Below are 27,280 nucleotides of genomic sequence, written 5' to 3'. Positions count from 1 at the left end.
ATTCTTCTTGTATAAATCAAAGGCCACTTTTTCCTATTTTTCTTCTTTTGTACTTTCATTATTAGTTTCTGAAAAAATATTCCCTCCATCCCAAATTAATAGTGATTTTGTAATAATTTACTTGAATTAAAAAAATATTTAATAAATTTGATTCTAAGTAAAAATTAAATTAGATTATTTTTGTAGACATTGCAAATTTAATTATACTTATTTTTTTGAAAGAAAAAATTTATTAATATTTATTTCAACATAATAATAAAATAAAATAAAAATTACATTGAATATATTTAAATACATTGAATATATAAAAGTGACATGTAATTAAAAAATAATAATTCGAGAGAGAACCAATTAGGCATGAAAGGGAGGAAATAATAGTTTTCGTCCTTTAAATTGTATTTAATATATTCTTTAATGGAGTATGAAATGATAAAAAAGAAAAAGAACAAATATTATTTTATAATTTGTTCTCAAGCCTTTAATTTTACATAATAAACTGGCCTCTAATATTTACGTTGTAAACCACTTTAATTTCTAATAAAAATAATATATTAACTCTTTAATCAATTTTATATACTTTGAATTAATAAATTATTAATATTTTTATTCTTTATGAAACTTGTATATAAATATAAGAAATAAAAAATGTACTTAAAATATATTGATAAAAGCGCATAATAAAATAAGAATTATATAGTTAATCAAAAAGCTTATGAGTGTAGCGAATATAATGCAAATTATATCTTTGCAATTCTCACCGTAATCGTTATAATCATTTTTCAATACTAACAGTGGATAAAATATTCAAATATAATTTTTCTTTTTAACTTTTTACGAATAAGAATATCCAACATGCTATTTTTTGTCCACATAAATTAAGTTAAAAAGACTCAACACTACAAATTGATATTGATACATTTTTCATTGAAATCAAATAAGTATAAAACATAATTCATTTATGAATAAAAAATTCATAATTTAATGTTACTCTTGGATTTGTATTATATTTTTAAAATGATTAGCTCTAATATTTTGTATGAGCTTTGCTCATTTATATATTAATTTTTAAATTACGAAATTAAGAATATCCAATAATTATTGTAGATTTATTATAAATAATTAATGCATGAAAAATATAATAATTAGCATAATCTTTGCATTCACCTTTTATTGGTAGCATTATAATTATTTTTGCCAAATTACTGAAAACCGAACCTATTAATGCGAGCAATTATATTTCTTAATTAATTCAATTTAGTTAATTAATTAAGTGTTATAGTGATAATAATGCTCTAATGCTAAGAAGGAGGAGTATTTATCCAAAAAGAAACAGAAACTTAGAAAAGTTCTATAAAAGTAAGAAGAAACCGCAGCATCAAGAATGATCATAAACATATCAAACAACACTTTGAAGATTTAAAAACTACAAGTTTCTATAATAAAATACAAACAAACTTTATCATTTCAAGCATTTTGTTTTTAATTTCAAATTCAAGTGAGCAATTTCATATTTCCCTTTCAACAATATTTATAATTTCTAACATCTTTTTATGTTTATAACTTTATTTATTATTTAATGCGAATAAACTTTTAAAAGAATTTAGGAATTTATATTCATTATGATAAATAAAATAATTAGATTTTTTAAAAAAATCACAAATGACTAGTTTTAATTATATAATACTGATAGGGTTGTAAAGGCTGCTTTTTGGAACTAAATTTATCAAAAATAATTAATGAAAATTCTAAGATCAAAATTTTACATGTATAAAACTGATATATATTTATTTAAAAAAAATTAACTAAAACAAAAGATTGAAAAGATTAAAAAGAGAGAGAGAGAGAGAGAGAGAAGTAAATTGATCTTCTGAAACAAAAAAGAAAATGATCTCACCGGACGGGAGTGACTGTAGAGGAAAAAGGAGGTAAAATCAGAGGAGATGCTTTCGCCGTCAATTGACGTCTCTTTTCTCTCACATCATCATTCATCAGCTGCTGCAGTCCTCACTCACTCTCTCACTGTAAAGTAAGAGCGAGTGCAGTTGTATCTGACTCCGATACAAACGCCATCCACAGGGCCACAGCCAGCAACAGTCAGTGATCATCTCGTGACGTCCGTCACCGTCACTTGACGCATTATACTCCATTCCCACTCGTAAGTAAAAAAGCAAAAGTCAAAAAAACTAGTCAAATGAAGTGAGGTGATTTAACTGTTCACGTTCGCGTTCACATTCATCTATTTCTATTCATAAATCATTTGTTTCCAATGAAATAAAATAACTTTTTTTGCTAAATAAAATAATTAAAACTTAGATTCCAGTGAAAAATTACTTTTCTTGCAATGGTAGGATCTTTGCGCTCTTTTATTTATTTATTTGTTTATTTTGGTTGATTTAATGCACATTGAGTAAAATCTGATGATCTAAAAGTTAAGTGATTAAGTTAGGAGGTTTTGAGTTTTTTTTTTCCTTGTTGATATGTACTGTTTGGATGCTGAGAAAATGCAGGATTATAGCGAAAGTACCACTGAGCTTGTGCGTTCCGTTTAATCATTCTTTTAAGGCCTGCATTAGCGTAATGTTCTTAATCATTTACTTGCAGCTAAATGACAAATAATTTTGTGTTTTTATGAATATGTTAATGTATTATCATTGCATTTTTATTTATTATACATAATGTATAATCTACATCAATTAATTTTATTTCTCTTATTTATATAACTTATTTGTTTATTTATTTAATTATTTTACACCGAGCTGAAAGGAATTGCTTGCAATGTGATGGTTGTATTGCTCCTCTTGATGTATTCTGAACAAATTTATTAATCTATTATATGGAAAATTGTTATGTCTCAGGTGGAAGCTGTGATAAGGATTGATTATAATTTTATTTCAGCCAAGTGAACTGTGTGTTAGAAGGTTCATATAAGTGCAAATGATGATTACACACGAACAAGATCCTGATGTTGTTCAGTGGGGTCTACAGTTATTTGAAAGCAATCCTTATTCTAACTATATGTATTGTGACACTACTATTACGCAAGATGATGTTGATTATTATGTGGGTCAGCATTTCAAGGAAGAAGATTATTATGATACAGAATGTTGTAATGTAGAGCACGATGAACTTATTGCACATTCTCTTCAAGAAGAGTTGTCACAACTTTCAGTTGCAGAATCACCAAAATCGCCGGATGAAGGGGGTAATGATAATTTGCAAATTTCTTCTTTTCAGTCAGACTGGCATGGCCAATCCATGGAGAATTATGCTTCTGGTAGATGCTTAAATCTCAGTATTTTGTTGATAAGGAAATTTGAGAGATTCTATGGCTTTGCTTTATTATGCTTTTATTGTCTGTGATATGTAGGGCAAGAGGGCGGTCAGGAAGAGGCAGATGATATGGGAAGTTCATGCTCTAGTCCTCAAGAAAATTCTTACCCCGAGGAAGACTGGTCATATTTACTGGAGCTAGCTGAAGAATATGCTGTTGATGGTGAAGTGGGAAAATGGCTAAATGAGATGGTCCCTATTCCAGTAAGTCCGGAATCAAAGTAATGTCAGTTTTATTCCTTATCTTTTAAATGATTCCATCATTTTTATACTGATCTGAAACTATGGAATTGTATGCTTGGCATGTCATGTCATATGAGATTCTTTTGTACCCTTGCTGAAACTGGTTTAATTTAGCTGTTGACTCTCAAGTAGTTCTATTCTAGGTTATTTGCTCTGAATTATCTGGGCATTAGCTACTTTCTTCTAGCCTGGATGTTGGTTCTATACAATAGTACTTCAAACGAATTTTACCTGTCTTTTTCTGTCAATTTTGGCCTCCATTTTGTTGAGGATTGATACTTTTGCATGGCAAGCTCTTAAACCTCTGACTGCCTAAGTAAATTCTATTTCTCCATCTCCGACTTCCAGAAAGTTAGTTTCACTATAATTAATGACAGATCACCCTAAAGACTGACAAATGAAATGGAAACTTAGAAATGCTACATGCTTCCTGCGGGTCAGTTGAATATCTATTACATGCATCCGTTTCTTGTTTATGATATCCTAAAACTGAGCTGTAATTTGTACCTTGATATTTAACGCTGGCTTTGTGCAGCATGTTCCCAAAATCAATGGAGAAATACCGTCAGTTGATGAAGCAACATTAGATCATCAAAGGCTATTAGACAGGTAGTCTGTTTTTATTTTCTGTTGCAGAACTTGGAAGCTTTTTCTTTTTGCTCTTTCTTTTCCATTTTTAAGATCTCAAGACTTGCAATGCATGATGATGCTTTAGCAAATGACTTCTGCCTGCTTTATGTTTGAATTAGAAGATTTTTGTGTTTTGTTTCTTAATATGCCACGCAATGGTTATTCCTTCCCCTTTCCCATGAGATTTTGGATGATGGTTAAAATGCTATTTTCCTCAGATTGCAGGTTTATGATTTGATTGAGCATAAGGTTCAAGGAGATGGTAATTGCCAGGTTAGCTCTTTCATCTTGGAGCATATATGTGGATTTCCATAGTCTTGTAATATCTGATGGCTTACATTGCTTGAGTGTTATTCATTAGATAAGAAACATTGCCATAAATGAATATTCTAGATCTGTTAGCGAAGTTCTCTGTCTTATACGCTTTGAATTATTTGCAAATTTCCTCAGTGTTGCTTCTTAAAGAATATTGTATTCATTCAAAGAACTTGAACAAAAATTCACATAAATATCCCTGCTTTTGATATTAATCCAAACTTAACAGAATATTCTACTAAGTTGTGAAGTGGATGCCATATGGCATTATATCATGGATGGTATTTATCTAATAAGATGCTTGAACTAGTTTGTGCCTTCTTTATGTTGTTTTATCTGGTCAAGTTATGAGACCAGCCTACGCTTTCCCTTGGTGTCTTTCTCTCCGTTGCATTTTATTGATTATGAGTTACCAAGGTTGTAAAGAACTTTGTGACACTTTGCTTTTGAAAATTTTACTGATTGTGTTGGGTTCTTTATTTGTACGGATGAACTTGTGTTTTTCTTCAATTTAGAATTCTCCTTGAAATGCTACTGAAAACCTATGTACCATCGTGCATGGTAGATATTTTTGTAAGTCGAAAATGTGTTTTTCTTCAATTTAGAATTCTGCTTGAAATGCTACTGAAAACCTATGTACCCTCGTGCATGGTAGATATTTTTGTAAGTCGAAAATCAGACCTAACTACATTAAATCAAAGCATATGCTTGCACATCATGTCTCACTAAAATTCTAATGATGTTTCCAGTTTCGCGCTTTGTCAGACCAATTTTATCTAACCCCTGAGCATCATGAATTTGTCAGAGAACAAGTCGTAAATCAGGTTAGCCATTCTTGTGGCCTCAAAATTCAGTTGGTTAGTTGAGTAGAATTTTTTCAATGTAATTGCTGTGGACTTCTTATGGTGCAATGACCTATCAGCTTAAGTCTTATCCTGAGACATATGAGAGTTATGTTCCCATGGCCTATGCCGACTATTTGGAGAAGATGTCCAAGTATCTTTCTGCTCCTTTCTATTGACTTAATCATTTTCTTCAGATAAAAAGTTGACCTTGCTTTTGCCATTATGGATGAAACAGGAGTGGTGAATGGGGTGATCATGTTACTTTGCAGGCTGCTGCAGATTCAGTATGTTTCTTAGACTTATGAAGTATATTCCCTCCATAATTATTAATTGTTATACAGTGTTATTCTGAGACCTATGAACTATATTCCCTCCAAATGTTGAAAATAGCCTGATAAGCATTAGAATCTCTTAGAAGATGTGCCATCTTGAATTCCTGAGCCTTGAACCTATTTCAACAGTCCCATTTGCTTACAATAAATGACAGGATGTAGAATATGTTGCTCATAAATAAAACTAATGTGTGTTATTGACATCAATCTTCTAATAATTTCTGCTTAACATATGAGCAATGATGGTTGGCACAGCACCAACCATGATCCGATGCGTCTACTCCCTGCTTTGGCAGGATGATTGTCAAGAGGAATCCATAACTCCATGGGGAGAGGGTGGGAGTGATGCATTGAGCAGCTCACTTTGACTCTGACTCACTGTTGCAGAAAAAGAGATAATTTTAGATGATAAGGCTTAGAAGCAAATTCAGTACTACCTCTCGCTGTTGTGTCTGGTTACACAAACACAAACGCAAACTTGATATCTTGATTCTTAACAATTTGTTCAAAGGTTAGAAATTGTGTTCACCTTCTTTAGTAAAATGCTTTAACCTTGTGTCAGGTGTCTGGCTGCCCATATCAAGCAATGCGAACAAGAAAATTTGGGCATGATGGGTTATCTATGTTAGCAATAAGGGATCAGTAGTGTTCTTTTGTTTTACTGTCTCACACTGCAACTCAGTCACCCTTCTGTTTCAACCATCAACAATAATATTAATATGATTTCCTTGCTTAGACTCTTGTAAAATGTAAAACGGAAACTTATAAGTCTGGACGATGATAGTCCTTAATTTTTTTTTTTTAAACTGTCAACAAATAAATAATTAACTCTTAAAAGAATTGAAATTTGAAATTACTCAAACTTCAGTTGCTCACTTCTCATTGAGTCTGATGTCTAGAACTAGCCTTTGCAGATAAAAATATAATTAAAGAATGGTGAAATGCTAATTTCTTTGCAAAATCTTAAAATTAATGCTCGGTAATAAAAAAAATAAAATTTAAACTGTTCTTCACCTATTTCTAGATACTTTTGTGGTGAAATTTGTTATTGGGGATGCAGTAGCATAGTGCATTAGCCTCGTAGGTGAGATTATTTTGGATATTTGAAAAGTATGGCGAGTGCACCGAGTTTAACTTTTTAGTCAATAAGCTTGAGAATCTCTAGATATTCTTTAATGTTTAGATTGTCCTGAGCAACTTCCTTGCTTTATTCGGGGAATTTCTCCTGGCTAATGTTGTTGATAATTTGTTGCAGTATGGTGTCAAAATAATTGTTATAACATCTTTCAAGGACACTTGCTATATTGAGATTCTTCCGAGTGTTCAACGATCAAAAAGAGGTATATTAATTTCTGTTACTGTTGCAACTATTATATAATGAAGCAACCATAATTTCAACATTGACGACATTCTGGTAACATCACATTTTTTCCTATCATTCTCCATTAAGTGGTCAGAAATACATTTTGTAGACTTAAGATTGTATATTCCTCTTGTCACCTGTCAAGTTATAGAGTTACACTAATTAGGAAGAAGTAAAAAACAACCATAGTTGCTCTTTACGCAGCACATGGCCGTTTAGAATATTTTATCAAGGCAGAAATCTAAGGAAAGAAGAAAATTACATTATTATTGTTTACTTGCTTGTGGTAGAGCTCTTTTTAGCTCAAGCTTAGAAATGGTAAAAAATTGACTTCAGTAAATCACTATGCTACTCTAATTTGAGCTTTTCTTCCTTTGATTACTTTTATTATATCAAGTTTAAGCCTGTATTGAGCTTGATTGTGTAAACGCATGGATTGTCATCTATAACATTGTTCTACACTTTATGGTTGTTGATTGCACCAGGCTTATGATATTGTCCCTTTCTTGGGGCTTCTTTTGATTTGCAAAATTTGCATAGATTAGAAAATAGGGTCAATCTGGGTTAATGAACCACCACTTGGTTGAAGCCTGAAAGGGATCTAAAATAGGGCTTTCCCACCTTCTGTATAAAAGAAACAAAAAGAAAATTTCCAATATAGTTGCAGGCAACTTTTTTAAAGTATGTTTCCATATAAAGAATTAAAATTACTGGACATAGAAGGAACTTAGGATAGAGACTCGGACTGGTTGCATGTAGGCACGCACCTGAGAAGGTAAGGAATGGTGAGGACATATAAGATTTGATCTGGTTGATTATAATATATTGTCTCATAATTATTAATTTGTCTAGATAGCATAAATAGCTGCTCAAACAACCCTAAGAAGTCCATTACTTTGGTTTATTTCACTTTCCCTACGATTATAGAGTTACTGTGGCTTTCTGGCCAAGCAAAAAAAGAATAGCTTTCTCTAAAGCCATGTTCGAAGGACCAAAAGGCATAATCTTTGTTTACTTCATATATCGACTTGATGATTCTGAACGAAATTGAGATGAATTATGTTGATTCCTATCTTCTGTGCAGTAATTCTTTTAAGCTTCTGGGCAGAGGTGCACTACAACTCAATTTTTCAACAAGGAGGTAACATTTTCTCATAAAATCTGGCCTGTCTGTTTTCTTTTCTTTCTTTGACAGTTTTCTTCTTTAGAGAAGAAAAGGGTGGGGGTTATCTTATTGGTACAAATTGTCCTTATTGTCTAATTTTAAATATGGAGTTCAGTTTTATACTCTTACAGAAGTAAAGGACCGAGAGATATAATGCAACTAATTGAGTTTGTTGAAATTGATTTCACAAAACCAACTTTAAGGTCATCAATTACCCTACAATTTTAATGCTTGTCAAAAAAATTCTGTAACTTAGGTGAATGCCTGTAACTTAGATTTCTGAAGGTAAATGCCTTGGATGAAAGCAAAGAGAGGAAGATTACTGGACTAAGTTTTGCTACGAGTTGACATGAAAAACGAAAACTTCTAATCCAAAGAGCACAGCGACGAATAGGGATATGTGAGTTCTCAGTGTGCGGAAGTGCTGATTTGAATGTTAGAAATGAAAATTATGTGTTTTTAATGTTGCATAGAGGGTAATGGGATGACATGCTGTTTAAGAATAGAATAGAAAGTTAGAAATAGAGAAAGAAAAAAAGAGGGAAAAGGTATAAGAGAAAGAATGGGAAGCAATGCTGGCAACTGTACCAGAAAATTAACTTTCAATTCTTCAGACCAGTCTATAGAAAGAGATTATCCGTTTCTTCAGAGTTTTCTCCTGAAATGGTATTTCAATCTATCTATTTGACCTTGGAGCACTTCGAAATTGGGGAATGTGAAATGCTACACCATCTAGGATGTTGATAAAGCAAAGTACTCAATTCTTGAACTAGGTCTCTAATGAGATTATTTAAAAGATGATAATATAAGTTTGCTTCAAAATAATAAGTTCTTAAAGCTTCCTGCACTAAGCTAGGTTAATCATTTTGTTCCAAATAACAGTCTACTGGAATTTCTGTCCCTAATTAGCTTTTCTATGGAAAGAAATAATTGATATAGTTATAGCGACTGGTACATAATTTGTTCATCTGCGCTATATTAACATCTAGCACTGTTGCCTTTTCATAATTTTTGCATGACTTTCAGTTGACTAAGATAATAAACTAAAATACCAAAAATTATTACAATGTAGAAATATTCTGTATTACACTATGGTAATAACTGCTGTATCTTGAAATATCCACAAATCAAGGAGCTAAATATCACTATTCAAGAACATGGAACCTGAGATTTACCTACAAATCTCAAATCCCTATGCCACTAGAGTCTAGACATTGTTGGGTACAGGACAATAGGAACTGTCAGTTAAAAGCTTGGTGGTGGTAGCTTTACTGTTATAGTTGTTCTACGGAGAGAACTCTTTGCAAATTGCATATCAGTCATTGTTTAGAAACCACCAGTATTACATAATTCAGGCTGGGTATGATTGCTAGAATCCTTTTGAAGTTTCTTGACAGGCTAAACAATTCTTGAGTCAATATTTTCCTTGCTGTAACTATTATGATGCTCTCATTGAACTTCAGATTGGCCAGCATATGAGACCAAGAAAAAGAAAAAATGGCGGATGTTTCGAAATAAGAATTTGGAATCCCTAGATGAGTTCCAGTAACTGTAATGGTAAAGCTTAGTTGTTCAGATTCTGCATATGGGCTATTCGGAAGTAGGAGCAGCTTTGACATGCCTATTTTCTTCCAGATTTAACTGTACCTTTGAAGAACACCACAAGGATGAAGCTACTTTGATCTTTTTGCTTGTCTCTGCATTCTTCGGGCATCTCATTGCGCAGCCTAATCGGCCAGTTCGTTTTCTACATCTATATATATTGCCAAATTGAAACTTTTGCGGGGACCTGTTACACATTGCTGATACACTATTTTATACTTTGTCTCTTTCAAAATGAGCTTCTGTGCTCAAAACGTTCTTAAATTTTGCAAGCTAATTTTTGCAACTGCATGCTTGCCAGAAACTGTTTTCCTTTCAAGTAAAAGCTTAATGAAGAAAGTATTGACTACCTATCGGAAATTTGTTTCAACTTTTGGATACAAGTTGCTTGTGTAGGCATGTCACTCGTATTGTGGAGGGTCCCTTTGCATTAAAGATTTAAATGGAGGGCTAATTACTATTTACCCCTGTTTTTTCATATTATGTTATTTACCGTTTAAACATTTAAAAATTATATTTTTTTATTTTATAATTCAAACTAAAAGTTTTTTTGTCAAAATATTTAATTAAACAATTGCTAACTATTTATTTTCTAACTTTTCTGTGTAATGGATAAATTATACATTTTCAAACCAAATACAGAGTCTATAGACAATGTTTTTTAATTCTAAGCGCATCAGCTTGTTCTCCTTAAATTAACTCTTTTTTTCTAATTCAGCTTCTCTTTGTATTTACTGAACTCTTGTCAATTCAACCACTTAAAGCCTACCAAACTATAACTTTTATCTCACATTATTCAATCTTTTATAACATACTTTGAATAATCAGATGCATTAAAAGAAATTCGCATTTGTTGGGCAATCCATAACGAGCATACCCTCCATATCTTCTATCATAATTTTCAAGTAATTATTGCCATTACTGAGGTTGGGATGCTATATCCACATTTTTTTTTTATAAATTTGGAGGATTTTCATTTAACATTTTTAATTTCTTCAATGAAATTCACATATTTAAGGTAGAAATAAATTTAAGAAAATTTAATTCATATCAATATTAATAAACAGCTTATACAATGTCACATATTTACCAAGGACATTATGGAATAAATTAATATTTTGTTACAAAATAAACCACATTTCTGTTTTATAAAATTGTAAAATAAAATACTTTTTTATCGTTTAATTATAAATTAAAAATATAGTAGGTTAGAGTATTACAAAACAATTATTTTAAAAATTATTGCAAGAGTTTAAACCTTACACCAAAATTAAAATTCTATCTTAATAAAGAAAATTTATAAAAATAATTATCAATATTAAATAAAAAGAATAAAAGTGTTCATCTTAAAAAAAAAAAAAAAAAAACGGGAAATTAGAGCTGCATTAAATTCCATCGTATATTTAATTGTTAGACCCAATATTAGAACAATAATAGATACATTTTAGAAATTATTTTAATATTAAAAAATATTTAAAAAGTGAAAAGGTTGTCGTATTTACTTTCTTTGAGAAGCGTATTTAATTCATTATTATCCTCGTACATTTTCAAGTTTTGTCTATTTTAGACAAATGTATAGTATATATCATTGACTTTGTCACTAGATGAACATCCAACAGCCTGCAATATTCCAATACACATAAATAATTTATATACATTTTTGTAGCTATATAATATATGCCTAAAGGAGATTGTATTTTTCCTAGGAAATAAAATTAACAACATTACATAATTTAAATTTTCTTTATTTAATAATTTAAAATAAAAATTTAGATTTAATCAGAAACTATTTATAATTTATAATCTTGTACGGATCACTTACTAAAATTAAATTTTTTTAATCTTTACATAATTTATATATAAAGCACTACTTTAAACTTTATAAAAAGAAAATTTAAATCTTAAGAAATAAAGCCGATAAAAATATATATATATTATAAAGCACTACTTTAAACTTTATAAAAAGAAAATTTAAATCTTAAGAAATAAATCCGATAAATATATATATATATATACAAATATTTAACGTAACGTGTCGAATAAAATCTATTCCGCTTAAATTTACTCATATCATTCCAAATTGGTTGTTAGTTCAATAACTAACATTGGTAGATTTTCTTTTTCTTTTTATGTCTTGATTCTTTTTCTGGTCTCCTGAAATCTTGCTCCAAAGAAATTAGTTTGGGTAGTTTGAGGATTCAAGTGGATTTTTATAGCTTTAGGACACTCGAGTGGCCCTTCCATCCGATAGTATTGTGTAATTTTCTTTTTGGCAAGCATGTTTTTGGTGGCTCAATTATCAATTTTTAGGTACCTTCTATTTTAGTCAAGATTTACTAAGCGCCAAACTCTATTATGCTTTATTATATTTTTGTGTTCTTCAATGGACTTGGCAAGTATTCTTTATTAATGAACTTAGTTTTGTAATTACATAAATTATACTAAGAGTTACACTTAATAATTATGCAAAGAAAAAAAAAGCACAAAATAACTACAACATTTATGAAATCAAGCTCACATTTTTTAAATTTTTTTTTCTTTTTTTTTTAGTAATGCAGTTGAAAAAAAAAAAAGGTGGGACATGTACTTTGTTGTTTCATTGGATGCCTATTCTTATTTTGCCACGTGGTACACATTAGATAGCAGCCACTAATTTCTTCAAATTATAAGAATATAATATTTATAGATGATGGATAAAAGTGGAAATTGAGATTTTTCAATTTTTATCATTAAGAATATCAATTAGATAATTTTTTTTATTCTTTTATATAGTATGGACTATAAAATATGAAATAGTCAACTCTTTATTTTTACTGTAAAAAATAAAAATTCACTTATATATAAAAAAGAATTCAAATCTAAAATATTTCAGACTGAAAAAATTTATCTTTATAATAAGATTAGTATGTATTTTTTGAATATAATCAAATTTGCTTGACTGTTATAAATTATATTTATTAATAATTTTTAATAAAAAACTTTTTTATTTCAAAAAAATCTTACTATTTAAGCTATGCTTCAAGTCTCTGGACCATTCTTTTATGGATACAAATATTCTTTTGTTGAATTAGACTATGAAATATTTTTAAAATATAATCATTTAACAAAAGATATAATGTTTTTATTTCATTATAAAAGGATAAAAAAAAAAGCTGAAATTCAAAATCTTTTACTTTTCATTATAAATAAAAATATGAGTCAGACTACTGTTACATTTTCTTATTAAATTGACATAAAATGGAATATAAAAGTTAATTTTGATGTAATATACATTGTAGTTTATTTGATAAAGGATCTCAAAGTTCTTATCCTCAGGATCGGCCTCCCATTTGCCACCGACCACGACCTCCTGCTTGCGGAGATTTTAACCCGGCCATCGCAATAAGCCCAAGCATTGTTACGTAGCTGCCAGTGTACGTGCAAAATGACTGCGAAAACTGTCAAACTGCACTGAGTCATTCCTTTCAACATGCCTTAGCAGATACATAGAAAGGACTCTCACCTTCACTATTTCTCTTGTACTTTTCCTGACAATATAAATGAAAAGAAAAGAAAAAGAAGAATCCTGAAATCTGTTTTGTACTTATTAATCTTTCTCGTGGAAATCGAGGTCTTTGCAACTTTGCTATTTGCATTGCTATAGAGAAAAGAAAAAGAAAAAGTAAAACTGAGTTGGCCAATTTCAATTACCATGTGCAGCAAAATTAAAATGTCAGCACGTGTACCTAAATTTGTTTAGCCAACACAGAAACTGAAACCTTTATAACCAAATTTAGAGAATCCAACGATAACAAGATAAGTCTGAATTCGATTTTATTTTTTTATTAATTTTATTATTATTATTACTTATTTTTTTAAAAAAATTTATAAATTTCAATTTACTATTAGAATCTGAATATATACATAAACATATCAACAACAAATTAAAATTTAAAAAATATTATTTTTATTATCCATTTTTTAATGCATGAATTTTATCAAAATTATTATATTTACCGTCAGTTCTATAATATCTAAAATTTTAATATAATATTATAGTAGAAATAAAATTGAAAATATTTCGAGGATATAATAAGATTAGTACTTTTGATTTTAAATCTCTAGTCATAAACACCTGCAATTGAGGCTTCTTTCTGCATCTCTGAGGATATCTCTGGACCTCAGAAGGAGCTAATTAACATAAACTAAAATGAAAGGAAAGCAAGAAATGATTATTCATAAACTTATTCTTTCTTTTTCTTATTCTTAATCGCTTACAATTGTTTTAAAAGAGGACATGCAAACAGTTGTTTCTTTCTGTTGCATGCTTGCACTTTCACTTCCAACTCTCATTCATGAATCAGTCATGATCATTTCCAGTCATCGATTCAAACAAATCGTTGACAGGAAATTCCATATCAAAATTAGCAAGATCGAAGTCAAATGGTGGCAGACCTTGTTCAGGTTTTGGAAATTCATAACTCTTGATCATCAGCCCTTCTCTTCCTTCACCAGGATACATGAAAGGAGAACCTGAAAAATCAAAAGAACTCATTGGCAGGCCAGGAGTGAAAGAATTGATGAAGGGTATGTTAGCAGGAGCAGGAGGATTAGCAGTAGGATTAGTGGCCACAGCACTGATACCATTGCCTGTGGCTGCAATGACAGAAGGCTCAGCCACGCGGAGAAGCCACTCGATCGTTTCACCGTCAGTCTTGTTTCCAAGCTCGCGAGTGAGCTGAAAGATCCTGGCAGCACAGACAGCCGGCAGCCGGATACGGCGGTCACGGCCATTCACCTTGGAATGACGATCTTTCCTTGGTTTTCCATTCACGGGGTTGGCTTTTGAAGTTTTTGGAGAGTCAGGAGAATTGGGTTTTGCTTGTTTTTTTGTACTGGAAAGGCTAGGAACAGTCGTCATGTCCTCCATCCTACCCATATTTTCTTTCAAGGACATGATTTTGTATGTATTAAAGTTCCATATAAAAGTTGTGCTGTATTTATAGTGCAGGATTTCCAACACTAGGTTCTTTTAAGGAAAAATAAAATGTTTTCAATTTTTGGTAAGGGTTCAAATTCGTAATTTTCTATAAAATTAGGGACAATTGGAATTATATTGAGTTTATGTCACTGAGCTAAATCTTATTATTTTCTTTTTCTTCATAATATACAAAGATGGTGAGTGAAATATGGAATACTCGAATTGAGAGAGAGAGAGAGAGAGAGAGAGAGAGAGAGAGAATTGAGCTGACAAAATATTTCTCGTCCAATCTGTGAATGCAATTTTCTGAGTTTTTGTACAAATGGTCAATGAAATCTTGAGGCACTTTCTTGTAACGTCCAAAAGTGATGTAAGACTATTAGTATTACCATTGGATTCAAAGTTGGTGAATCCGTGATGTTAATCCAATGGCTAATACACAATGTTAACAGGCTTTTAATTTCTTTGGTATGTGTCTGATGGTTTCTACATTATTACTTTAAATGTATATGGAGGAATGGTAATGTATGAGTTGTATTGATGAGGCTCAAATTTTAAAAACTTCCTTTGATGAGAGCTCAAATGTATGTTGTGAATATATAGTTGTTATGCATATAAAGATTGCACCTACATGCAATTGGGTATAGCTATTTTCTTCTCCTTTTGACATCTATCTACATAAATCTTCCTTACAATCTTTAATTTTCTTTTTCAAACTATCTTTCTAATTTGAATTGATTACAACACAAGCATATAGCTAAAATAGTGCTTTTCAAAAGTTATAAGTTCTATATCTCAATTCACGAGATGTTTAAATATGAAAAGCGAGCAGAAATGCATATTAAGATATATGATATATTCATAATAAATATGATCTCACATGTTTCTAATTTTAACTTTGAAAATTCAAATTGAATATGATTAAAAATTATAAATTAAAAAAATCATAAAATCTACATATGCACAAAGAGTTGTTTTACTTTATATGGATACTGACATCTTTTTTGGTAGTCCAGAAAGGAATGAACATCAAAAGATTTTATAAATAGAAATAATAAATATATAAGAATATATATGTCAATGACGAAACAGTAAAATAATAATAATTATCTTTAAATAAGTAAAAGGACAAATTGTTTGATTTATTGATATATAAGGAGAGATTTGAAAATGCAACCTCCATTATATAAGTCTTTTGAGAGGGAAGATATATACTTATACATTAAGAAATTGAAAAAAGTTGTATAATATAAACTATTATTGGCACCAAGGTGAACCTCATATTTGATTCAGCATATAAGGATATAAGGATAACATCATAATAATGCCATGTCTAGGCCAAACAATGTTAAGGGACATTTTGGAATTAAAGATTGTAATAAATTTGAAATTGTAACACGCTAAAAATATGGTTGATAAGACAAAATATAATGTAATCAACATGTAATGTAATGAAAATTGCAATTTAATATCATGTATTATTATGTTTGTTTATCACTTTATTGTAAAATATATTTAAATTTATGATGTAAATGTAACTATAGTTTTTATTTTACTTATAATAATTAGTGTAAAATAAAATGTTAAAATAAATTATTTAAAAAATATTATTAAAATCAATATTATTTAAATATTAATAATGATTGGAATCCAGTGTGAACGATGATTGGATTGGGATTTCCAGAAATAAGCGTAAGAATTCAGTTATTACTCGCTATAATCTGATAATTAGTGACTAAATTATGGTCATCAGAGTCTAGTGACAAGACACCAGTGATGATGCAGTTAATGGTGGTTGAAACTGTTTACATCCTGCTAAACGTAGCATGGTATAAAATATAAATTAGAACTTGCATTAACCTAAAAAAACATAGGGCTTTCTCCTCCTTTTCTCTTGACTCTATCATTCAACTCAGTACCTACTACTATACGTCTGAATGAGGAATCCTGAAGTAAAGGTTTGTTGTAAAGAACCTGAAGGAAATGATTCTTGTAAAGAATCCTGAAGTAAAGGCTTCTTGATTACAAGTTAAAAGAAGTCTTCATTCACATTAGTTCTGAATAATAGTAAAGAAGTGGAAACTAAAACAAGAAGGATCCATCTTCTCTTTTTCATATTTTTTGACAACTGAAATATGTTAATTAGTACTTCTTTTTTCTAGAAAATGAGATTTTACTAATTATAATTAAAACACCAAAAGCAAAGACTTACATTTGAATAATATATTTGCATCTAACTCAAATATATCTGAGTTCAAAAATTTCCTACAATAAACTCAAATGTTAAAAAAAAAAATAAAAAAAAAATTCACAAACAATTTACAATTGGTAGAAAGGTATCATTTACAAAATAAAACCATGTCATTAAGCCAACCCTATATTCATATAGTGTCTATGGACTTCTTGTCGCTTGCCAATGTATGATTGATGATTATAGGGTACCAAGGAACTTGTCTTAATGTCTATATCACAATCCAAGTATTAATTTTATTATTGACGTCATTGTTTTAATGAAAAATTATAAAGCATACTCTGCCATCATGTTACAATGTTGTATGATCCATCGGATTAAAATGTTGTATGCTCGGAGCAAAATTTTATATTATTAGAATGCTTGTTATAGGTATAATCCATTATTTTGTAGGTTAAATTCTTCGTCTATATGTTATTTAAAGAATTAGGTTCTTTTCGGACCAACGAGAATGAAAGTAGTTTTTCGATTAGTTATTAAAAATGAATATGAATTTTCAAATTAAAAACTAGATAGGAATACTTAAAATAAAACCATCGGCCTCATTAGATATAACGCCTCATGTTGTTTCATCGAGTCACCAACTTCCCTAATTTTTCGGCCCATATATGCATACTAAAATTAGAAAGTAAGCCAGTGAAGTTTTTTGAGGAAGACCGAGTCCTAGTATTCAGTGAGATAATATTCTAGAAGAAATGGCCACCTAACACTACCGAAAATGAATAAAATAACTGAAAATAATATATCTCTTTTAGATTTTATTTCTATATGGGATGAACATTAACATGGCAAGTAAATTTTAAAATAAAAGGAAAGTTGATAAAAAGTCGGTTGGTGGTGAAATCACAAGCAACTAGTTTAGTTTCGAATAAAAGATCTATGACTATCAATAATTTTTACCGCAGTAACTTTCTCTTATCTTTTCACTCATTGCCATGTCTCCCTACCCCAAAACCACCACCAAGATATGATCTTTTCATCTATACCAACCACTCTCTATTGTCTCCTCTAAAAACTCCACTTGCCATTAAAATTGAAAATAATTAAGAAGAGCTAGTTTTTCAGTATACATACATAATGTATCAATGATGTGTAATTCTTTTAAGATTATTGTTGGCAGCCACGTAAACAGCTTCAATTTGTTTTATGTTGATGGGGATTTTAAAGAAAATAAAATCGAAGTCTTTGAATTTTCAACATAAATCATAGTTGCACAATATTTAGTAAAACATAAAGTTAAATTCAGGCACAATTAGGTAAAATTAACCCAAGAAAAGTAGATATATCAAAAACTTAGGCATTTATGTGAGAAGTTTAGGCTACTCTCCACCAACCTTATATATAAACTAACTACTAATATTTAACTATAGTTTGCCACGTAAAATTATTACAAAATTTATGTTTGTCATTTTTATAAATATTAATTTATTAAAAGAATTATTCTTTTCTCTTTTAATCTATAATTGTGATAATAACAACTTTTTAAATATTAGTTTTTACATGTACTTTTTATTATTATTTTAGTTTATTTTATTTATTTATTTTTATTTTTAAAAATTAGTTGGAACTGGAAATGTGAACCGAAACCGGCTGGCTCTATTGCTAACATCTATTTTTATATTTATATTTGATATATAAATTAACATTAATGGAAAATATTTAACATATATACTCTATTTACTATTTAATTTATATTATAAATTGTATAATTTAAAGTATAATAAGTTTAACCATAAAATATAAATATAAAATTAATTCATAAAATAATATACATAATTTATTAATAAAATATTTAATTATAAGTTATGTGCAGAGCGCGAGTATTAAACTAATTATAATTATCTTTCAAAATTATAAGTTGTTTCTTATTCTATTAGTAATAAGAGTAAAGAATTATCGTTTATAATACTAAAATACCAATACTCCTTATATAATTCTACTTTATGGATGCAACTATCATAAGGTACTATCTAGTTATTATTTAATAAAAATTGAGGATTTTAAAATATATCGAGAATCTCGATCAATAAAATCAAAAGAGAAGCTAAAAGATTATTAAAAAAGAGAAATAATTATAAATTAAATGTTTTAACTTTTGATCTTTTATTTCAATACTTAAATTATTTCTTTCAATAGAATTTCTGAACTTATTAATTTATATATATTATAATGTATTTTACAAGTTTTACAGATTAAAAGAATAATTTAATTTATTTTACACATAAAGTGACATATTATCCTTACTCTTCAATAGTTATAATCTTTTCTATTTCTTCTTTTGTTTCTGCTTTTTCTTTTCTTTTTATTAGATTTTTCTTTTGAATACTAAAAAAGCAAAGATGTTGAATTAATATCTCTCTTTTTTATTGTCTTGAGATGAAAAAATAAATTCTTATTGTTTTTTAGGTAAATGCAAGAAAATAATGAATAAGGAATAAATTTTAATTCTTTTCAATTTATTTATTTGGATGAATAAAAATAAAAGAGGATTTTATTTTAAAATTTTTAATTTTTTGAAAATCTTAAAAAATGATGCTGAAAATAAAAATGAATAAATAGAAAGAAAAAGAAAAAAGAATGAAAAAAAGAAAGAGAATACGAGATTATTTTTAAAAGAGAATATTTAATTAATTTGTTGTTTAAATAAGTCACATAAATATTTTCAATCTGCAAGATCAACTAGAGACATCATATTAGACATTTTTATTAAATTCAAATACTTAATTTAAACACTAAAATAAGAAAAACTGAAAAGTTAAACATCAAATTTGTAATTTTTTCTAAAAAGAGATGGAAGAAAAAGAAATCAAACAAAGAGAGGAGAAAAGGCAGAGAATCATCATCATCGCTGAACAAAATAGTAACTAACAAACTATCCTAATAGTTCTTGTAATAGTAAGTTATCTCTGTATCCTTCAACAACTGGATCTCTTTTTTTCTTTTTCTTTTCTGAAAGCGACAAACTAGACTATTAAATAAGAAAAGCACACACAAAATCCCACAAATGGCTATAGAAGCCATAACATTACTGCTCATTGCATCAAAAAAGAAGTGAAAGAAATGTAAGGAAAATTCCCATCTAAACCATGAAATAACTCAAACTCACCCTTCACATCTTCTCTCTTTTGCTCTAACATTGCTATTCTTGGAGTTTCTGTTTCTGTTGTTGAATGTGTTGATAAAAGTATTAATGAAGTTGAGTCATTCAAGAATCCACTAGAAGAATCAGCATTCTTTAACGAAACATGCAAATGGATTCTTTATTTTCTAATAATCCACCACTCCTCTTCAAGGAATAAGGCAAACAAGATGAAGGAACATGCAATGAAGAGTCAGCTATAGCAGTGGCGGAGGCGGCGGTGGTGGTGGGAAAGTGGGCGGAGGGAACATGGTGGAGGAGCCACTCAATGGTCTGGCCATTAGTTTGGTGGCCGAGCTCACGAGTCAGTTGAAAGATTCTGGTTGTTTTGCATATAAAGATGGAACCTACATGCTTTTCTTCTCTTGTTGAAGATATATATATATATATATATATATATATATACAGCAAAATAACAATAATTATCTTTAAATAGGTAAAATGATAAATTGTTTGATGTATTGATATATATATATAAATAAGGATAGATTTGATAATGCAATCTCGATTGTATGAGTTTTATCAGAGGAAAAATATATATACTTATCCATTAAGAAATTAAACAAAATTGTAATATATAAAATTTATATATTGGCATCAAGGAGAACCTCATATTTGGCTCAACATAAGGATAAGGTTAACATCATAATAATGCAATGTCTAGGCTGAACATAATGTTCAAGGGACATTTAGGAATTTGGTGACTGGCCACTGAATAATGACAGTAATAAGTGGTTTGTGATAGTTGAAAATGTTTACATCCTCCTAAGCATAGCCTAAATTTATGAAAAGATAAATTAGAACTTGCATTGACCTAAAAAACGTAAGGAATTTTTTTCATTTTCTCTTTACTCTTCATTTAAGCTACTACTATAAGTCTGAAATGAGGAATCCTGAAGTAAAGGTTTCTTGTATGAATCCTGAAGGAAATGTTTCTTGTAAAGAATCCTGAAATAAAGGCTTCTTGATTACAAGTCAAAAGAAGTCTTCATTCACATTAGTTCTAAATAATACAAAAGAAGTGGATACTAAAATAAGGAGGATCACAATCCAAGTATTAGTGCATGTGGACTCGTCGTCAGTTGCCAATGTTTGATCGATGTTCATAAGGTACCAAGGAACTTGTCTTAATGTCTAGATCACAATCCAAGTATTAGTCTTATCGTTGACATCATTGTTTTAATTAATGAAAAACTGTGAAACATGCTCAGCCATTAGATTATACAATGTCGTATAATTCATCGTATTAAAATGTTGTATGCTCGGAACAAAATTTATATTATCAGAAAATAGTTCATCTACTTAGATTAGCCCATCTTTCTGTAGTATATGTTGTTTGAGGAACTGGGTTCTTCTTGGTTCAAAGTGAAACGTAAGTAGTTTTCTAATTAGTTATTAAAAGGGATTACAAATCTCCAAAATATTAGATAGGAACATTTAAAATAAAACCATCAGTCTTATTAGATATAATATTTTTTGTTGTTTTATCAGGTCACCAACTTTTTTGACTTTTCGATTCATATGTTTCATATTACTCAAGTTAAATAGTAAGCTAGTGAATTTTTGAAAGAAGACCAAGTTCAAACTATCGGTGAGATATTATATTCTAGAAGAATTGGTCACTCTAACAACACCGAAAATGAATAGAATAATTGAAAATAGTATTTTTTTTTTCTTAGATTTTATTTCTATATGCGATGAACTTTAAAATGGGAAGCAAATTTTAAAGTAAAAGGCAAGTTAATAAAAAAATGGCTGGTGGTGAAATCACAAGCAACTAAGTTCGGATAAAAGATTTATGACTATCAACAACTTTTACTATTGTATTCTCTTCTCTTTTCTCTCATCACCATGTCTTCCTACCCCAAAACCACCACCAAGATATCGACTTCTTCCTCTTTCCATCTACACCAACCACTCTCTTGACTCCTCTAAAAACTCATTTGCCATTAAAACTGAAAATAATGAAGAGCTGGTTTTTGATATACATACATGATGTGTCAATGATGTGTGATTTTTTTAAAATCATCGTTGGCAGCCACGTCAAAAGCTCCAATTTGATTTATGCTGATGGGGATTTTAGAGAGAAAAAAAATAAAATCTTTGAATTTTTAGCATAAATTGAAGTTGAATAATATTTAGTAAAACATAAAGCTAAGTTCGCGCACAATTAGGTAATATTAACCCGATAAAAGTAAATATATTAAAAAATTTAGGCCATATTTATGTGAAAGGTTTAGGCTACTCTCCACCAATGGCAGAGAACCAACAACCTCCTACATAAACTTACCACTAATATTTTAGAGAAATTTACACTATATATGCTTAAAATCTAGAAATAATTACAAAAATCCAACTTATTTTATTTTGTTACACTTTTACACTTTAACATTACATATTTTTTTACAATTTTCCACTATGCTACTTGAAGTGACTCATGTTTCAATATAAGAATTAGTGGACCAGCAAATTCATGAAGTTTGATTTGAGAGGAGAGATTAATTTCATCATTTGAAATAATAGTCACATGTCATGAAGTCCTCCATTTTCTACTTCCTTGTTATGGCAAAGATTAGCAATTTGCTCATGCATAATTATTTTATTAATTTTATATTTAAGATTTTATTTTATATATTATATATTAATTAAATTACTGTAAAAATAATTTTTTTTAATTTTCTGATATCTTTATTTACACCTATATTAATTTTTTTATAAAAAAAAAATCATATTATATATTTTTAGAAAATTTCTGTATGTATTATATGCTAACGTAAATAAATATGAGAAGTATATATATTTATTAATTTTAATATTTTATATATTTTATTGTGATTTTTAAATAGTTAATACTTTATTCAAAATTTTCACTTATGTTGAGTCATCTGGTGAAATTTTTGCATAATCTTTTATTGGTTACTTTAGTATGTTGAGACTGGTATAACCCAATTAAAATCTCGGTTAAAATTGGAGGCTACCCTCTAAATTCTAGATACTAATCTATATTTACTTTACTAATATTGTTTGTCTCTTAAAAAAATATATATAAAATTATAATAAAAGTGAGGAAAGAAATGACTTTACTATTCATTCTTTTTCTTGATTCATGATTTTCACTTGTCATTTACTTTTCTGTTCATCTATGATTTGACCTTGGTAACTCGTATGTGATGTATAAATATATATGGCAGTGATGTGTAAATTGTTGATAATGACACGTCACTCTATTTTGATCGAAATCTTAATTTGGCTATAATTGCAATCAATTAGTCAAATCGGATTATTTAAGTAAAAATTAAAAGGATGGACCGAATTCACAATTGGACGTAGAGATGTGGATTTTTGGTGTCATTAAACCTTAATTCTATAATTAATTGAAAAAAATTATCAAGAAGAAAAGTAACAAAAAAATATATCGATATATTAATTTTTTTAATATATTTATTACTTCAAAATATTTTATTTTAGAAAAATATGAAAACCTCAATACAATTTGTGATAAATGTAATTTTTATTGAATTTAAATTATGAAGGTAAATGAGTGTAAAATATTTTAAAATTAAAATGTAATAAATAATTAAATTTATAAATAAAAATGAAATGATTAGTTACTTCACAGGCTATTATATTCTTTAGGAATCCAAAAATATGTGTCACAATTGCTACAAATATAACGTTTTAATTTGAAAAGATATATATTTAAAATTTTAATTTAATAAATAAGTAAGTTATAGAAAACACTCTAAAGTAAATAGCAGTTAAAACATATCACTATGACAATTTTAGAGTTTCAAGATATCAAGGTATTTTCTAGTTAACTAAAAATCTCAGCTAATTAAAACAAAACCTAACTACATTGATAATATAGGTTTAAGAAAAATATGAGAAAAAAAATGAATAAGTTTTAAAATTTAAAAATAAATGAGTAAAGAAAAAATATGAAAAAAATACTAAAATATTATTTTCTCTAAATTATTAAAAGCATTTGAAATGGAAATATTAGTATGGAGAAAAACAAGTGAAATAGAGTTGGAAATTAAGAGCGTTTTTTTATAAAAGAAAATCAGCTTAAAAAGAGATTTTTATAATTATTTCTTTTTTGAGGTAAAAATATTATTATGTTGCTTTCAAAGCAGTTTTTGTTAACAACTCCAATATTTTAGGCATCCCATAGATTTTTGCTCTTTTTTTCTATTAATTAGCCTCAGGAATTAACTAAGGTGGTGACTGTTCTTGTTTTCTTTTTCTCCCATTGGAACTGTGTCCAGCATTGTTTAATGAAACTTGTTCTGTCTAAAAAAAAGTGGTTTTATACATTTCTTTGTCTAAATATTTTGAAGTAATAAAATCACTGAATTATTATAATTATAATTATAATGATAGTAATAATTTATTAGTGATTGTTGAAAATGTTTAAACATAACCTAAATTTATAAAATATAAATAAGAACTTACAATAATCTAAAAGATATAGGGACTTTTTTTTCTTTTTTTTTACATCGTGTTTGGTTGAAATTAAAAAAAAATTATGAAATTTATTTATAAATTTAAAATTTATGTGCTTTAAATGAAATAAAAATTAATTTAGAATTTTACATATTTAAATTTGTGTAGAATTGGTTATAACTAAATTAAATTCTGATAAAATAGATAGAATTTACAAATAAATTCCATATTAGTTTGTCAATATATTCTATAACACTAAAATATCTTATTCAATTTTATCAGTTTTATTTTTTTTCTTAAATAAATTAAATTTTTTAATAAATTTCAACCAAACACGGTATTATTACTCTATATTCAAACTACTAAAATACGTCTAAAATGAGTAAAGGTTTCTTGTAAAGAATCCTGAAGGAAATGTCTCTGGCACAAAATCCTGAAGTAAAAGGCTTCTTGTTACACGTCAAAAGAAGTCTTCATTCACATTAGTTCTAAATAATATTGGAAAAGAAATGGGAACTAAAACCAGGAGGATCCATCCTCTTTTTGATATTTTTTTACAACTGAAATATATTAGTTAGTACTTTTTTTATATAGAAAAATGAGATTTATTAATTTGCAATTAGAATATACAAAACCAATGATTTTACATATATACTATGAAGTATGCCATTGTAGAACCACCCATGAGGAACTATTGTCATATTACCTCAAACTACTCCAAATTTTTCACACTATATGAAATCTGAAATTTAGATTTTAATAGGTTGAAATTTTCTAAGAAAAAATTCTAATTTCCTTTCTACACTCTAGCACAATATCGCTATTTTTGTCCAGCATAAATCAATTTAAAGTTTTTAAAAGTGATCGCCAAGAATGATTTCAAATAAAAAATAATAATTATGTGTCACTAAATAAAACTCATTAAATCAAACCTAGATTCATGTAGTATCTATGGACTCGTGGTCGGTTGTCAATGTATGAACGATAATCATAAAGGAACTTGTCTTAATGTCTAGATCACAATCCAAGTATAGTTTTATCATTAACTTCATTGTTTTAATGAAAAACTGTAGAACATATACTCAATAATTGTATTGCAATGTTGTATGAACCATCAGATTAAAATGTTGTATGCTCGGAGCATAATTTATAATATCATAATGCTTGTTATGAGTCGAGTTCATCTAATTAGAATGACTCCTTTTTTTAGATTAATTCTTCCTCTATATATTGTTTATGGAATTGGATTCCTTTTGGTTTGAAATAAAAACGATTTTTTTTTTCTCATTAGTTATTAAAAAGATTATAACTCTCTAAAATACTAGATAGGAATACTTGAAATAAAACCATTAGGTCATTAGGCTAATTTTATATAATATATGGGGTAACCAACTTTCTTGACTTTTCAACCCATAAATTCGTACTACTCAAATTAAAATGTAAGCTAATGAAGTTTTCGGAGAAAATGAAGTCCCACCCATCAATAAGATACTATCCAATAGGAGATGGTCATCTAATACCGCGGTAAATTAATACAATAATTGAAAATAATATTTTATCTCTCTTAGATTTTATTTCTATATATGATGAACATTAATATGGTAGGCAAATTTCAAAATAAAAGGCAAGTGAATAATAAGACGGTCAGTGGTGAAATTACAAACAACTAATTTCAATAAAAAAAATTTATGATTTTTAGTAATTTTTACTTGTAACTTTTTCTAGTCTTTTCTACCATCGCTGTGTCTCTCAATTCCAAATTCACCGCGAAGATATCGACATCTTATTCCTCTTTCCATCTACGCCAACCACTCTCTCCTGATTTCTCCATAAACTCTACTTGCCGTTAAAATTGAAACCTTTGCCTCCTCATTTTTTGAAAATCAGAAAGATTTTTTTCAAATTTGAATTTATTCATTAATAAAAATCTAAATTTTCGATATACATACACGATGTGTTAATAATGTGTAATTTTCTTAAAATCACTATTAGCAGCCGACTCCAATTTGATTTATCACGATGGTTATTTTAAAGGGAATAAAATCAAAGTCTTTGAAATTTTTAACATAAATTGAAGTTGAATAATATTTAGTAGAACATAAAGTTAAGTTCAAACACAATTTGGTAAATTAACCCCAAAAAAGTAGATATATTAAAAATTTTAGGCCATATTTATGTGAGTCTACTCTCCTCCAGAGGCGGAGAACCAAAAACCTCATACACTTACCACTAATATTTTAGGCATTCAATAAAATATTTGCTCTTTTTTTTTTTTAATCAGCGTCCCCAAGCCTCAGGAATTAACTAAGGTGGTAACTGTTCCTGTTAACGAAACTTGTTCTCTGTCTAAATATTTTGGAGTAATAAAAATACTGAATTATTACGATGACCATAGTAATTAAATTTATTAAATTATAATCATTTTATTTTTCAAGATGATAAGTTATTTCTTATTCTACTAGTAATAAGAGAAAGAATTGTACTTCACAGAATTCTTATAATTTTACTTTGTGTATTACAAGGTACTATCTAGTTAATAGTATTGAGAATTTTAAAATATATCAAAGAACTTAGATCAGTAAAAACAAAAAGAAAAACAATCGAAAGAATCATTAAAAAGAAAAGGGAGGGGAAAAAGAAAAAAGAAATCAAACAAACA

At 28.5% G+C, this 27,280-nt stretch overlaps 2 protein-coding genes across 5 annotated transcripts; one reads left to right on the top strand and one right to left on the bottom strand.

The window, feature by feature from the left end:
• Positions 1-1,732: 1,732 nt before the first annotated feature.
• Positions 1,733-10,176, top strand: LOC8264875 (OVARIAN TUMOR DOMAIN-containing deubiquitinating enzyme 12). The gene is made up of 11 exons (XM_002529393.4): positions 1,733-2,155; positions 2,856-3,274; positions 3,368-3,534; positions 4,109-4,182; positions 4,422-4,476; positions 5,268-5,342; positions 5,441-5,514; positions 5,599-5,647; positions 6,951-7,035; positions 8,143-8,199; positions 9,687-10,176. The coding sequence occupies exons 2-11, from the start codon at positions 2,935-2,937 to the stop codon at positions 9,770-9,772; spliced, it is 1,062 nt and encodes a 353-aa protein (XP_002529439.2). The 5' UTR covers positions 1,733-2,155; positions 2,856-2,934; the 3' UTR covers positions 9,773-10,176.
• A 2,802-nt stretch (positions 10,177-12,978) lies between these two features.
• Positions 12,979-14,852, bottom strand: LOC125370881 (transcription factor TCP21-like). Of its 4 annotated transcripts, none has more exons than XM_048378253.1 (3): positions 14,449-14,852; positions 14,260-14,337; positions 12,979-13,262 (listed from the first exon to the last, which is right to left on the bottom strand). In XM_048378253.1, the coding sequence occupies exons 1-3, from the start codon at positions 14,759-14,761 to the stop codon at positions 13,105-13,107; spliced, it is 549 nt and encodes a 182-aa protein (XP_048234210.1). In that variant the 5' UTR covers positions 14,762-14,852; the 3' UTR covers positions 12,979-13,104. The 4 variants fall into 4 exon arrangements, with proteins under 4 accessions (XP_048234210.1, XP_048234209.1, XP_048234208.1 ...); XM_048378251.1 differs by having other exon boundaries at positions 13,242-13,352; positions 14,449-14,840; XM_048378252.1 differs by having other exon boundaries at positions 14,260-14,839.
• Positions 14,853-27,280: the final 12,428 nt, after the last annotated feature.

This window comes from Ricinus communis, chromosome 8 (genome assembly GCF_019578655.1).
Source record: "Ricinus communis isolate WT05 ecotype wild-type chromosome 8, ASM1957865v1, whole genome shotgun sequence".
NCBI classification, from domain to species: domain Eukaryota; kingdom Viridiplantae; phylum Streptophyta; class Magnoliopsida; order Malpighiales; family Euphorbiaceae; genus Ricinus; species Ricinus communis.
This window is presented reverse-complemented; position numbering and strand designations above follow the sequence as displayed.

What these genes read in the sequence shown, in the direction of transcription:
- LOC8264875 (XM_002529393.4), top strand. Translation starts at nt 2,935, where the DNA reads ATGATGATTACACACGAACAAGATCCTGATGTTGTTCAGTGGGGTCTA. An exon ending in ATGAGATGGTCCCTATTCCA is followed by an intron (nt 3,535 to 4,108) that starts GTAAGTCCGGAA and finishes GGCTTTGTGCAG; the next exon opens with CATGTTCCCAAAATCAATGG. An exon ending in TGCAGGCTGCTGCAGATTCA is followed by an intron (nt 5,648 to 6,950) that starts GTATGTTTCTTA and finishes AATTTGTTGCAG; the next exon opens with TATGGTGTCAAAATAATTGT.
- LOC125370881 (XM_048378252.1), bottom strand. Translation starts at nt 14,761, where the DNA reads ATGTCCTTGAAAGAAAATATGGGTAGGATGGAGGACATGACGACTGTT. An exon ending in ATTTCCAAAACCTGAACAAG is followed by an intron (nt 13,263 to 14,259) that starts GTCTGCCACCAT and finishes GCAGTTTGACAG; the next exon opens with TTTTCGCAGTCATTTTGCAC.